The sequence below is a fragment of the Dreissena polymorpha genome, chromosome 13 (genome assembly GCF_020536995.1).
Source record: "Dreissena polymorpha isolate Duluth1 chromosome 13, UMN_Dpol_1.0, whole genome shotgun sequence".
Lineage (NCBI taxonomy): Eukaryota > Metazoa > Mollusca > Bivalvia > Myida > Dreissenidae > Dreissena > Dreissena polymorpha.
Genome location: NC_068367.1, coordinates 13,210,279 through 13,226,057, shown reverse-complemented (window position 1 = coordinate 13,226,057; position 15,779 = coordinate 13,210,279). Strand labels below are relative to the sequence as shown.

Sequence of the window (15,779 nt, the reverse complement as noted above, 5' to 3'; positions counted from 1 at the left end):
ATGTGGGGTGGGGTAATTTATTAGATGTTTAAGAAAAAAACAATTTGGAGGGGGGGGGGGGTAGGTTGGGGGGGGGGGGGAAGGGATTCTGGTAGGGGCGTGGGGTATTGTTTGGGTGGAATCCATTGTGGTATTCAGGTAAGTGTTGTTTTGTCAAAGTAATAATAAAATGTGATCATAAATAAAGAAGTTATGGCAATTTAAGCAAAATGTTCAATTATCTAAGTGTAAAAGGGGCCATAATTATTTCAAAATGCTTGATACAGTGGTCTGCTCTTGTTTATAGGTTGGGGTTGGGGTAAACAAGTATGAAACATATAAAAGCAATATGTCAAAGGATATAGGAAATATTTGGGGTAGTACGCAAACTTTAACATAGATTTATCAATTATATGCATATTCTAAGTATAAAAGGGGCAATAATTATGACAAAATGCTTGATAGAGTTGTCTGCTCTTGTTTATAGGTTGGGGTGATGTTGGCAAACAAGTATGCAAAATATTAAAGGAATATGTCAAGGGACAATGAAAAAATTAACAAATGATCTCACACTGACATGAACAAATATCCTCTATTTATTAAACATGAAATTTAAACTTATTGCATTTGTTTCCCCTGTATATAAGAAACATATAATAGTGTATTACCTCCCCTGTCCTGCTTATATTTATATTAATCACAAAATTAAACATTAACACAATATTTAATTTACAAAATATACAAAAAAATCTCATATTCTGATAATATTTTTACTAATCCACTTTATTTTACTCAAATGATGATGTTTCATTGGACTGATAATTATAGATTTCGGATTACAGACCAGTTGCTTCAGTTATATTGTTCAGAGTTCGCCCTGTTGGCCGCATTTGAGTTCTTGAGTTATCATCCAAAAACCATTTTACTATTTCCAGTCACCGTGACCTTGACCTTTGACCTTGACCTCAAAATCAATAGGGGTCATCTGCAAATCATGATCAATGTTCCTATTAAGTTTCATGATCCTAGGCCCAAGCGTTCTTGAGTTATCATCCAGAAACCACCTGGTGGACGGACCGACCGACGGACCGACATGTGCAAAGTAATATACCCCCTCTTCTTCGAAGGGGGGCATAATAATTTTAAATTAAAAATAAATAAAAAATAAAAAAAATAAAACAAGAATATCAGTGAAACTGCTGGATGCTCCCCTGATGCGTTTGGTCAATCTATGTGTTAATAACCACCTAAAAAAATCTATTATTAGTAGGGATGCAAGAGGTTACAAAAATCAGTAACCGGTTAACCTTTTGCCATAACCGGTTATTAACCGGTTAACCGAAACGCTTTAGGTAGTTTCAATGTTAGAGTACATAAAAATGTCATATCGCTCGAACTGCTCTATAGAAACGAAAGTAATTTCTAATTTGAGATCGCTTGCGTCATTATTTTATTTTTGATTGGGCCGCTTATATTACGTTTGCGTCATATCGCTCACAAAAAGGTGTTTCTTTGTTAATTATGTTTCCATTTTTAAAGCTCAAATTGACCTAATATTAACATGTTTTTTTTCCTTTCTGGTTGACGTAAAGAGGGTCATGTGTTTCAACGAATCCGCATCTCTCTTTATTGGATAATTGCATATTTTCAATTATTTTGTTATTTGCATTTGAGCGTCTGTAGCCAAATTATTATCGTTTAATGTTCATTTTACATTTAAATGTGGGTAAAATAAAGCACACAAATTCAGATTCTGAGTTAATTTTTTATTCACAGTTCCTAGTTCTGTCTGCAGAATAAATCAGTCATGCACTACAAACAGTGAAAATCAATGGGACAGTTCAAACAAAACATCACATATACAAGTATTTGCACAACATGCAAAGCACAACATTATTCATTTGGTCAAGAAAATGACCTTGTCAACAAGCTTGTGGCTGATGCGGTTGCGAGCCTTTGTAACAAGACGCCCTGTTTTGGAGAACACTCGCTCCGATGGCACGGATCGATGGCATGGACAACAACTTCTGGGCGACATGCGCTATTGTTGGGAAACGTTGTCTGTGTTCACACCACCACACCAACGGGTCGCAATCGGATTCACAATTCACCCGCATGTACGCATCCAACTCATCTTCATGGTTTGTAGCCTCTGTCTGGGATGTGATCAGGAAGCTGAACCTTGGCCTTTTAGTCGGAGGCTGCTGACTATCATCTCTGGTATGAACACGTAGTGGTACCTCCTCCATCATTTCTTCGAGTGCTGTACACGTCTTATTCTTCAGTTCCGGTGTCAGGAAGTTAAGGCGCTTGTACCGGATATCAAGTAGGGTTGTTACCACTGGTATGCTTGCGGCCGTCTCAGACTCGTAAGGCCGGAAACGGCGTTTCAACTCGTCCCAGAGTGTCTCCTTCACGCGACTTATCAACGCACTCGTCACTCGAGCAGCTCAGACTGTTAACGAGCAATCCAAAAACAACGGGATATATCTCGGATGACGAGACATGCTTGTCGGAACACATGTTATTTGTTGCCTCTGTGAGGTCTTGCAACGCAGACGCAACATCTCCGGCAATCTCCCACTCAGCGTCGGTCAGCAGGAAACCCCTGTCACGCTTTTCTGTTAGGTGTGGGCTGAGTAGGGTGTCGGTAACAACACGCACTGCTCCACAAGTCGTTGCAACATCATCTGCGACGAATTCCAGCGCGTCGGAACATCCTGAATTAGGTCATGGTCAGGAAGTTGCATGACAACTTGTTGCGATCGCAGCTCTGCTGTCATGGTTGTGGAGTGCCGGAAGTGGCGGACGATCTTTCGTGCTCTCGACATCACGTCTGCTGACGGAATGTCCATGACCGGCTTCATGCACAACTGAAGGGTGTGCGCGAAACACGGGAGGTCCAACCAGTCGGGACACAGACAAAAAAAATCAAATATTTTTTTCCAGGTTAACCTTTTTCCCGAAAAATGTAACCGGTTAACTGGTTGTTCGGTGGGTTAACCGGTTATCCTCTTGCATCCCTAATTATTAGCCTCGGTGACCATGACCCCAGTGACATCAAACCTCATCAAAAGGTAGAGATTTATGCAAGGTTATACCTACATGCCAAATATGAAACAGATCGGTAAAAAATTGAAGGTGCTATGAGAAACCGTAACAACAGTGTGATGGAAAAATCTATTATTAGCCACGGTGACCTTGACCCTAGTTACCTCAAACCTCATCAAAAGGTAGAGGTCTATGCAAGGCACCTACATGCCAAATATGAAAGAGATCGGTAAAGAATTGAAGGTGCTATGAGAAACTGTAACAACAGTGTGATGGAAAAAACTATTATTAGCCTCGGTGACCTTGACCCCAGTGACCTCAAACCTCATCAAAAGGTAGAGGTCCATGCAAGGTACCTACATGCCATATATGAAAGAGATTGGTAAAGAATTGAAGGTGCTATGAGAAACTGTAACAAAAGTGTGGCGGAAAAATCTTTTATTAGCCTCGGTGACCTTGACCGCAGTGACCTCAAACCTCATCAAAAGGTAGAGGTCCATGCAAGGTAAAGAATTGAAGGTGCTATGAGAAACCGTAACAACAGTGTGATGGAAAAATCTATTATTAGCCTTGGTGACCTTGACCCCAGTGACCTCAAACCTCATCAAATGGACCTACATGCCAAATATGAAAGAGATTGGTCAAGTATTGGAGGCGCTATGAGAAACAGTAACAAAAGTGTGACGGAAGGAAGTAAGGAAGGAAGGACAAACTGGCAAATTTTGTTTCGGGGAACATAAAAATAAACAAGAGATGTGTTTGTCAGAAACACAATGCTCCCTACTGCGCCGCTTTGATACATGTTTTTTTACCTTTGACCTTGAAGGATGACCTTGACCTTTCACCTCTGAAAATGTGCAGCTCAATCAGATAAACATGCATGCCAAATATCAAGTTACTATGTGAAGGGACATAGAAGTTATGAGCATTTTTTGAAACCTAAATGCAAAACCTAAATGCAAAGTGTGACGGAAGGACGGAGTCGGACGCAAAGTGTGACGGAAGGACGGAGTGGGACGCAAAGTGTGACGGAAGGACAAACGGTCCGATCACTATATGCCCTCCTTCAGGGGCATAATAAAAATAAAGGGAGATAATTAAAAAACTATAGCCGAAAGAGTTATGGTTCCTATTCACTGCACTTATTCTACTTGCCATTTTTTTTTTTAGCTTCAAGTAAATCCCTTCAGTAGATTTAGAGTTATGCTATGTACAAAAATTTACTTTGAAATTAAATAAAGGGAAATAATTAAAAAACTAAGGTAGATGGAATTATGGTTCTTATTCACTGCACTTCTCCTACTTGTCATCTGTTTATATTTCAAGTTTTAAGTAAATCCCTTAGATTTAGAGATATGCTCCGGACAAAAATTTACTTTGGAATTAAATAAAGGATGATAATTCAAAAACTAAGGTAGATAGAGTTATGGTTCTTAAGTCACTGCACTTCTCCTACTTGTCATCTGTTTATATTTCAAGTTTCAAGTAAATCCCTTCATTAGATTTATAGTTATTCTCCGGACAAACATTTATTTGAAATTAAATAAAGGGAGATCATTAAAAAACTAGGGTAGATAGAGTTATGGTTCTTAATCACTGCACTTCTCCTTCTTACCATCTGTTTATATTTCAAATTTCAAGTAAATCCCATTAGTAAATTTAGAGTTATGCTCTGGACAAAAATTTACTTTGCAATTATATAAAAGGGGAGATAATTCAAAAATTAAGGTAGAGTTATGGTTCTTGGTCACTGCACTTCTCCTAGTTGCCATCTGTTTATATTTCAAGTTTCAAGTAAATCCCTTCAGTAGATTTAGAGCTATGCTCCGGACAAAAATTTACATTGAAATTATATTATATTAAAGGGGAGATAATTCAAAAACTAAGGTAGATAGAGTTATGGTTCTTGGTCACTGCACTTCTCCTAGTTGCCATCTGTTATTATTTCAAGTTTCAAGTAAATCCCTTCAGTAGATTTAGAGTTATGCTCCGGACAAAAAAAAATATACTTATTACAATTTTGGAAGATTGTCGCATAATTGATGTATTTCATGTCGCATAATTGGTGTATTTCATGTATATTCCTTGTTCGGTGTAACTGAATACATAATATCTGTCTTCATGAAGAAATGCATAAATGGGCATCATATGTCGTCGTCAAATTAGACAAAAAAAAAGCACCAAGTTATTGCCCATGGCTGGGTTCACTAATTAGTTATGTCTATGGTAAGCACATGCGCACTGTTAATTTGTGTATATTTTCATGTTAAATGACAGGTGAACTTTCATATATGCAGTTAAACAAACGTGGTCTCGCTTAATTATTGGCATATATATGCACAAGATGTGTGAGTCACACATAAAGCCATCCAGTATCAGGTAATTCAACTCGTGTTAAAGTCAATCATCCAGACAGCCGTCACCCAATTTATTTGTCCATTAAGGTATAAATTGGCATCTGCGTTGTATGAAGAGAGTCTTACTTAAACGGCCGAACATACAAGTCGCATTATTGCTGGCTTTCGCGGGATGGGCCCATTGCGGGCTTCGCATGTATCTAGTATTTGACAAACATTTTGGAAACGTTGTGTTGTGTTAATAAGCAGAAATAAAACGCAAAGAAATCAGAAATGAACTTTGTTTGTTACTGTGTGTTTTACACGAACAATACACAATTACGCTACAAGATTTTATTTTTTGGAATTGGGAAAAATTCAATCAAAATTCGATTGGGAACGGGTCTGTTTGCTTTGGGAATCTTCCAAAATTACTGCCGCGAGTAACCCTGAACAGACAGACTCGGACGATATGCAGCAAAATGTAACAGCAACAGAAGTAATGCCAGGGCCGTCAATCACAAAATCGGCAACTGAATGCTCAGAGCCTTGTTAGAAAGTTGTAGTTCAATCGTCATTTAATACATTAAAGTATGAAATGAAATACCCATGGCTCTATTTAAGCTCGGCCAAAAATATTGCTGTATTTTGTGTTTGGGCAGTGTTTGTTTTGCATGTGTTTATATAAAGAAAATTGTTAAACCACAGACTTATTTAAGCATGATTAATTCATTTTTTTCCCCCAAAATGAGCCGTTTCACGAAAAAAATATTCCCAAAATGGGCAATTTTGTCGATAACAAATTCCCAATTTGGTCAGACTCCTTTTCCCAAAGTAGGCAGAAAAACCCCTGATCTGTTTATATTTCAAGTTTCAAGTAAATCCCTCAGTAGATTTAGAGTTATGCCTCGGACAAAAAATTAATTTGAAATTATATAAAAGGGGAAATAATAAAAACACTAAGGTAGATAGAGTTATGGTTCTTTGTCACTGCACTTCTCCTAGTTGCCATCTGTTTATATTCTAAGTTTAAAGTAAATCCATTGAATAAATTTGGAGTTATGCTCTGGACAAAGTTTTGGACGGACGCACAGACGGACAGACGGATCCAATTACTATTTCTCCTCCGAAAAATTTGTTGGCGGGGATAATAAATGCACTGTTCTGCACATAGGATGTATGAAATTTTCAAACACTATTTTCTTTTAAAAAACGTAATTTTTCTTGGACATCAAAAAGTGCAAAAATATTAGGTATAACATTTTTGAATAACACGGACGAAATGACCGAGTATAACATAAAACCAATTTAGATTAAAGAGTTTAAAAATTGTCTCGCAAAATGGCAAACATGGAAACTAAGTTTAATGGGTAAAATTACAATTTTAAAGACATTCGCCTTTCCGAAACTTATATATCCATTAACAGTTCTAAATAATCCAGAAAATGAAATAATAAAAGATTTAAAGAACTCAATGTTTTCATTTTTGTGGGATTACATGTATAAACCAGATAAAATCGCGAGAAACAAAATTGTTCAAAACTACAAAAATGGAGGACTCAAAATGATTGATCTCGAAAATTGTATAGACGCACTAAAATCAAGCTGGGTGAAAGAATGTTATATCAACCAACTACAAAATGGGCAACAATTTACAGTGACATGCTTGAAAATAATGGCAATCTCTTTATCTTTAAATGCAACCTAAAATCATCAAAAGTAGACTCTTTGGAATTGAAATCTAAATTTCTTACTGAATGCTTACAAGGATTGTGCCGCGCGAACTATAAAGAAAAACAGACAATCATAGGGAAGGATATACTCTGGAACAATTCAAACATATTACTATTTAATAAAACATTTTTTTTACAAAACATGGTTCGATCGAGGTATTACACAAATAGAACATATCTTTAACTACAGGAACAAACATTTTCATACCTTCACAGAACTTCAAGAATTATATGATTTGCCTCATTCTGATTTTTTTAAATGCCACACATTAGTTGGTTGTATACCAAAATGCTGGAAAGAAAAAATGAACAATGAAGAAATCTCATACGTGTCACCTAGTTACCTAATAAATAGAAACACTCGACCAAAAAATATGCAAATTTACAAACAAACTGTTAATAGAGAATACACATCTAAAAAACAACAAACAAGAACAAAAATGGGAAAAGCTTTTTAATAAACAGTTACATTGGGAATCAATATTTACTAATTATATTCAAATCACAATTGATTCCTCCTTAAGAACGTTCCAGTATAAATATCTGATGAACATTGTTCCCAACAATGAAAATCTGTTTAAATATAGCATTGTAGAATCTAGTCTCAGTGATTTATGTTCAATGTCTGTAGAAACAAATATGCATTTGTTTTGGAATTGTCCTAATGTTCATATTTTTTGGAACAACATTGAGACAAATAGAAACTCAACTTAGCATTTCTACTGATTTCAAATTGTCTTATAAATGTATTTCACTTTGTAATATTTTTATCAACAAAAGGAACTGCTCAAACTGTGTCAATTTTATTGTATTACTAGGAAAATATTTTATATTTAAATGCAAATATCAACGATGTCCACCAATTTTGAAAGATTTTTGGAATATTTTAAATACAAAATAAAAATCGAAGAGATAATCGCAAGCTGGAAGGGTAAAACTGAAAAACATACTCAAAAATGGAATAATATTGTTATTTAATTATGTTTTGTTTTTAATTTCAGGGGGAAAAAAAGAAGATAAATATGTTAATATTTCTACTTCATATGCTTTTCTACTTGTATACGTTTGTGTCCTTTATTGTTCAAAACATACCACCTTTTTCATTTTCATGTATTCCATATGTATATATATGTACTTTCTCTGTGTAAAATTATTGTATGTACATATATATTATGTATTAATAAAGTACAAAAACAGGGGGGGGGGGTCAAGATTTGTGAACTTGTTTTTCTTGAATGCTTTGAGCTTTTATAAGTACATACACACAGCTCTCATTTTTTTCTTGATAAGGCAGAAACCTTGTTAAAACATATGTCACTTGTCTATAAAATCGAGTTCAAGCAATCTAAATCATAACAAACACAATACTTGTTAAATCGACACCAATTTACTAGTTTTTTGTGGAGAAAGGCTCAAAACAAAAAGAGATGTGTTAGTCAGAAACACAATGCCCACTAATGCTCCGCTTTGATTAATTAATTTTTTTATCATTTGGCAGGTACAGATAATTATCTCCCATTGAAGCTTATAACTTCCCTTGAATTTGTTTTTTGACCTTTGATCTTGAAGGATAACCTTGACTCAAAATGTGCAGCTCCATGAGATACACATGCATGCCAAATATCAAGTTGCTACCTGAAGCGACATAGAAGTTATGAGCCTTTTTCCAAACCTAGACGCAAAACCTAAACACAAAGTCTGACGGAAAGACAGACGAACGGTCCGATCACTATATGCCCTCCTTCGGGGGCATAAAAACTTGATTAAAAACTGTTATCAAACCGAAAGCAGAAGTTTTGATTTAACAATTCAATCTCTTACTGAGATTCTGGGGATAGTTCATGTACCTTGATTTGTTGATTAGACACGCTATCTTGTTGATTTGACACAATATCTATTGTGCCGAGGATTCCAGAGATAGAAGATGTGTATTTTATGCATTTTTTTATTTGGAAAACTTTGTGATTTCCACTGCAACAACTAACACATTTCTGTGGCCCAATTAAGTGATTGAAACTTGGATTTATATCATTATTTGGTAAGCTTATGTAAGCAGTGTTTTTTTTCACCTATAGGGGAATGGTGGCGGGGCCCGTCCAAAGGGGAAAAACGCGTCTTTTTTTAGGAAAAGGGGAAAATTACAAATTCACTCTTTTATATGTAATGATATTTATTATATGAATACACATGTATGCATGAATGCAATATTCACAGCTGAATGTCTCTGTCCTTTTTCTTAAATATATATCAATGATTGTTTCAACATTAGTTTCAGACAGTTCAGCCGTCATGCACAGTCTCAGTTTTCCTAGCCAATTTGAGTCTAATTGGAATTTTTTAATCGATAAAATGGCAAATTTGAGCATTTTTTATCAATAAAATGGAGCAAATTGGAATGTTTTTATCAACAAATATCGACACAATATAGGTACATCAGGCCTTTTCCTGGCCATTTTGGGAAAAAATGAAATTCATGTGAAAAGTGACCACTGATTTGGGAAAAAACTAATTTAACTCTTTATGATAATTCAAAATCATATTAATATTATATTTATATACTTTGTTAGTTGTTTATGAAATAAATCTGAGATATATTTATCATTTGACAGTTCTTTCTAAAAAAAAAATAAAAATTTTTTTTTTTTTTTTTTTTTACTTCTGGAGGGGATTTTTTCTACAAAATAGGGGAAAAATAGATGCTACTTTTTTAGGGGAATTGCCATAAAAAAAACACTGGTAAGTTGTTTTAATGTGCGCATTAGGAAAATATTTATGATCGTTTTGTGTTTATTTATGCAAGACAATATTTTATGTGGCTCATATAACCGTTTTAAGAAAACCTGATTCCGTGTGAGTCGTGTAATACCATAGGGGACAGTGCTGTGTATTTTGGCATGAACTTACATAGGGAAAGTAAAAAAAAAAAAAAAGAAGGTCAAAGTCCAATTTGAAACAACTGTGCATTAGCATTGATAGAAAAGGTATTGGCCTACATGTAGAAAAACACCTGACAATTTTCTTTCAACAAATGAGCGAAATGTGGCTCCCTGAAGTAGAAGATCGGGCAAAACGGGCCATGTTCTGGCATTTAGGGGAGAAAAACTGCTTTAATTTGCAAGCCACTACAATAATTAAAGGATTGCAGTGATTTTTTTTGCTTTAATTTGTTACAGCCTGTGGCATTTGAATTGGGAAAATTAGCGCGATAAACCGTGAAATTGGGAAAAATAGCGCAATAAACCATGAAATTGGGAAACATTAAGCATTATAAATAGGATTTATATAAGTAACAGAAAAGATATTGTTTTTAAGTGCATGTTCAGGGAGTTTCCTAGAAAAGGAGTCTGGTCAAATTGGGATTTTTTAAATCAATAAAAGAGGCAAGTTTGGGAATGATTTATGGACAAAAATGACTAAATTCAAGTTATATATTTTGTAAGATGTTTAAAAAATAAAGTTGAGACCTAGATTTAAGAAATCATAATTAAGTAATATGAGACTTCTTTCTAAAAAAAAAAAAAAAAAAAAAAAAATTTTTTTTTTTTTGGAAGTTGGGCTTTTTTTGGGAAATTTTGGTCAGATTTTTGGTAAAAAAACGTGTATTTTTGCGATTGGGAAGCAGCCGAAAATCGGCTGTAAATTTGAGCAAAAAAAATCACTGGATTGATACAAACTTTCACATGTCTGCCATAACCTCTCAGCAGGGTTTCTCCAGAAAACTATTTATTGTGGAGAAATTTGCGTTTTTAATGACTATTTTGGGAAAACATGGATACCATCTGGGGAAGACCAGGAAACCCTATGTGGGCAGTGACTTTATAATTCTTGTTCAGCCATTTTGTTGCAATTTCTATGCTTTGTAGAGGCCTATAGTAAGTGTATGTGGGCACATATGCATACACATGTACTTTTAATGCCTTATATATTATCAATAGTGCCATTTCAACATTCTCGAGTTGTATTTCTTTTTACCAACACTATTTGGAAAATACAAAGAAAGACTTGACTGCTTTGTCGCATAATAGGTTAGGTACATATGTAACAAATGATGTCTTAATAAGTGTATATGGGGGTTGTATGTATAATATTTATGTTTTACTATGTAAGTTCATGCCAAAATACACAACACTGTCCCCTATGGTATTACACGACTCACAAGGTATCGGGTTTCCTGGGGTGACTAAAGCTATTCCAATTTCAAAATTTGCATACCTATAAATAGCCTAAAAATTGAAATTGCAGAGAAGGTTAATTTCTTGTAAAACAAGATACAGTCCACTCTCGTTATCTCGAAGTCAGCGGGAACAAGAAAATATCGAGATAGCGAGAGTTCGAGATATCCGATTAGGCGTTTTCAAAGAAAAAATGAGACGAAAATTTACCTTGTTTTTAGCATCTAAATACCTGCTAAGTGGTCTAACTAAAGCCGTCACCGTGTGGCATAATACTCTCTACCTGATATATACGCGTTTTACGAGGCACGATTAATTTTGCTATTAAATGCTTAAAATGACGTTTTAAGTATTACAGAATTGCATAAACACATGCAGATAATTTTTCTAAACTGTCGAGAAAACATCCGGTAATGTTGCTATTTAAAATTATGATGCAATTGACGTCCAATCAAGACGAGGGTTTTCCATCTGAACATGCGTAAATCACGTTCCGGGATACTGAACTGTACATGTAAATTTTGTAGTTTGAAATGCAAAGTTCAATCGATTATTGGACTGGATCAAATAAAAATGAAAAGCCATTTTGAGTCTTGTCTTATTATCTTTATTACTCAATATCCCCAGAGTAACAGGCCTTACTCAAGTGTTAATGGCTAACGACATTACACACGTCAGGGGTTTTTATCTGATTTAGGGGAAAGGGCCTGGCCTTTTTTGAGGCGAAAAAATGCGCTAAATGCCGGATTTTTGGGGAAAAAATCACTCGAAACGCCGGATTTGGGGGAAAATAAGGAAAGTCTTAAATAATCAATTCAACATATTTTGCTGTTTTTAAAACAAAATCAAGGCAACAGAAAATTTAATTATGCAATATGTTATATTTTCTACACTGGATCAGGTTAACTTATGTATTTAAAGTTTAAAAAAAAAAAATAATTTTTTTTTTTTTTTTAGGGGAAAAAAATGAAGTCTGGGGGAAAATTTACCTGCTGAGGGGAAAAAAATCTGAGGGGAAAGGGCCGATTTTCGGCGGGTCCCTAAGAAGGAAAAAAAGCCCTGCACGTCAGCGATTTTCCTCCTTCTTTATAAAGTACCGGTAAACGGTCACTTTCGGCGAGTGAACAAAGAAAATCATATAGTTGTGTGTAACCACGCGCTCGATTAATATCGGGTTTTATTATTCAGCGCGTTCAATCAATAGAGTCGTTACTGTTTGCGGTTCTTTTGTCAGGCAGCCAGCGTACTGTTTGCTTCGGTGTGAAACCTTATCGTAGTTTGAAATGCCCTCCAGCACTACCTCTGTGGAAAGGTTGTTCAGTCTAATGAACAATCTTTGCACGACCAATCGGAACCGTCTATCACAGGACACATTGACAGCTCTAATGATGCTGTGCAGAGAGGGATGCCAGCAACTGAGTGATGATCAAACATCAAAGATTGTTGAAATTTTCAAAAAAATGAAAGTGAAAGTAATTTCTTTATAAGAAATTAAAACAACTAGTAATTGATTTTGTGTCTTCTATATAATATTTTGTTATTTATATCAATTTTATTACTTTAAGTAATGGTCATTAAGGCATGCCTGCAAATGATTATTTTAATGGGTATGTTCAATTAAGTTTGAACTGTATGATGAATTTAATAAGACCAAAACTTCACGACGCGATTTTCCCAATTTAAGGATTTCACGACTCGATTTTTCCCAATTTTGAGGTTTTCACGACTCAATTTTTCCCAATTGGACCGGTACGGGTACTTTTCCCAATTGGACAAGGAAAATCGCTGCACGTGTGATCATTGATGCAATTAACGGATCAATTTTCTACAGCACAGTATCGGGAGCAGCCGGGCAAAGCGGGACGGTGAAGTATCAAAGACAACATTTCTTACCTTTTGCCGACACCGGAACAGTTATTCGCACTTCGAGATAAACCACAGTAAATACATGTAAAATCGGGACTCGGGACAAAATTTTATATCGAGATATCGAATTATTCCACATAACGACAATCGAGATATGCGATGTTTATTTATATACATAAAGAAGGAAAAAAGTTGGGACATTGAGCTTACTTCGACATATCGAGAATATCGAGATATCCGATGTCGAGATAACGAGAGTGGACTGTATGTGTTTGTCAGAAACACTATGTACCCTACTGCGCCGCTTTGAAGCTATATATTTGATCATTGACCTTGAAGGATGACCTTGACCGTTCACCACTCAAAATGTGCAGCTCCATGAGATACTCATGCATGCCAAATACATGTATGAAGTTGCTATCTTCAATATTGCAAAAGTTATGGCAAAATGTTAAAGTTGGAGCAAACAAACAAACAAACAAACCAACCAACAGACAGGGCAAAAACAATATGTCCCTCACTATAGTGATGGGGGACACAAAAAATTTCAATAGACGATGTAGTAAACTGCATGGAAAAGACTCATAAATAAACAATTTTTTGTTACTTAGGAACACTATAAACAATTTATAAAAGAGGAAATATTTGATAAGTGCTCTGATGAATAACAATATTGACCTGTTTTTGTCTTTTTATCAGCAAAACAATGGTGACCTGGTCAAAACTTTTTTCCATAACAACTGCATAATGTGGGAACGTTCTATCACGTAATTTCAGACAATCTTTATACCCACGACTCAACAATCACCAACCATACCCGTAGGATAACTCAGGGCTCGACATTAACGGTAGTCTGACTGTCCGGGACAACCAAATTTTTAGTCCGGACAAGTAAATATACAATTTGCTAGTCCGAGGGGACAAGCGGTAGTTATAATTTTATTACTTAAAAAATGCCTTTAAATCCGTTATTTCTGTGGAGTTACCTCAAAACTTTTTCGATTATATTATGTTAACGTTTAAGCGACAAAGCGCAAGGTATTCTGATAGTTCCATGCAATACTACACCGTACTGTTTACAAGGGAAGCAACCCTTAACATTTTCCTTTGCCAAGATAACAAGAATATTCTCCCTTGTAAAGAATATGCATTTTACGACACCGGTACACACCGATCTTACAGACAATTAACGAAGTGACGTGTCATCTCTATGTATAGAATGATTTTACATAACACAAGTTTTTGTCAGGTACTATGGCTTTGTATGTTTAAAAATCAATAATCTCGAGTTTTCCGTTATTCCAGTCAGTTCTTTATGTATTGAAATTGCCTACAATTATGTTAACATGTATTTTGAATTATTACAGTCGTTATGATTTGAGCATTTTGTATTATTGCATTATTTTGCAAAGTTCTGAGCAGATTAATATATAATGGTCAGGACAAGTTGCTTTTTGGTCAGGACAAGTGAAATTTTGGTCTACTTGACCGACCGGACAAGTGGCTTCAAAAGTTAATGTGTCAAGCCCTGATAACTGTGGATGGTTTTCAGGTTCTTAGCTACGTCTGAATCATACAATTTAAGTCTTTTGTGTTCTAGTGTTGGTAGTTTAAGTTCTTTTAATCTGGTCTTGTATTGCACATCCCTTAAGTTTGGTTACTAATTTGGCACCGTTTAAAAGTGTCACTTCGGTACTTGGGTTTGACCAGTTCGGCATTCACAGTTAGTTACTTCGGCACTGGTATATCATCACATATTTAAATGATGTTCAATCAGTCTGCAAATTATATACACATGCCACTTAAAGCAGGTGTAATGTATTTTTCTTCAGTTGGCCAGATAAAAGTAAAATAGCAATTAATTAAGGCTAGTTAATTGATCCATAAAGGTGTTTGGTATAATTAGATATTAGCACTTTAATAAATTGACGATTAAAATGGTATATAAGTCTAAAAAAGCATTTCATATCATCCTCACAATTTGTGCTCACATTGGCAACACAGAACCTGCGATACTTGTAAGTTAAATCATTGTTGAATGTTGTATAAATAAATGATATTTAATCTAAGTAAATACCAATCAAAACAGAAAAGAAAAGATGTCACTGTCAAATAAGTTCAAATTGTGAGTAAAATATATGTGAGTAAAATTATATAATAGTTTAAATTACATGTTTCTTCTATTAAGATCGACGTAATTTTGCCAACATGTTTTGTAAATTTATTTTTCAAGATGAATTAATTTTTGTGTGTGGTTTTTACTTTAAAAAATATATTGCCAAATGTTAATCATTTGAACGGATTCTTTCTTTCTCAATTAGTAATTGAAGCTCCTGCTAGATTTCCAATATGAAAATCATAATCCTGTATACGTGATATGTTTTAACGCATCGAAAATGCTTTATTGATTTGAAATTAAAATTTTCAAATGTTTGTTGTATGTAAAACCATTTAATTTGCATATCTAAATAATTTACATTGGTATTCTTAAAAAAACATTTTTTAAATTAATGTATTAACTAATTAATTAATTTAGATCTCCAGCCAAAGACACCAAGCACTGGTTCTAGGCCCAGGAAACGGACTCGAGAGCGTTTATATAAGCCTTAGGCTTTCGATGCAAACGAGCTAAAATAAATAGG

The 15,779-nt window shown here is 34.9% G+C and overlaps 1 protein-coding gene across 4 annotated transcripts in view; it reads right to left on the bottom strand.

Moving 5' to 3' along the window:
• Positions 1–15,779, bottom strand: part of LOC127855313 (fatty-acid amide hydrolase 1-like) — a 126,259-nt gene that overhangs the window by 89,352 nt on the left and 21,128 nt on the right. For 2 of the 4 annotated variants that reach the window (XM_052390774.1, XM_052390773.1), the window contains exon 2: positions 13,165–13,194. The exons of the other annotated variants lie outside the window; for them this stretch is intronic. In XM_052390774.1, the coding sequence (XP_052246734.1) occupies positions 13,165–13,194 (30 nt within the window). The remainder of the gene's footprint in view (positions 1–13,164; positions 13,195–15,779) is intronic. 4 annotated transcript variants of the gene reach the window in all.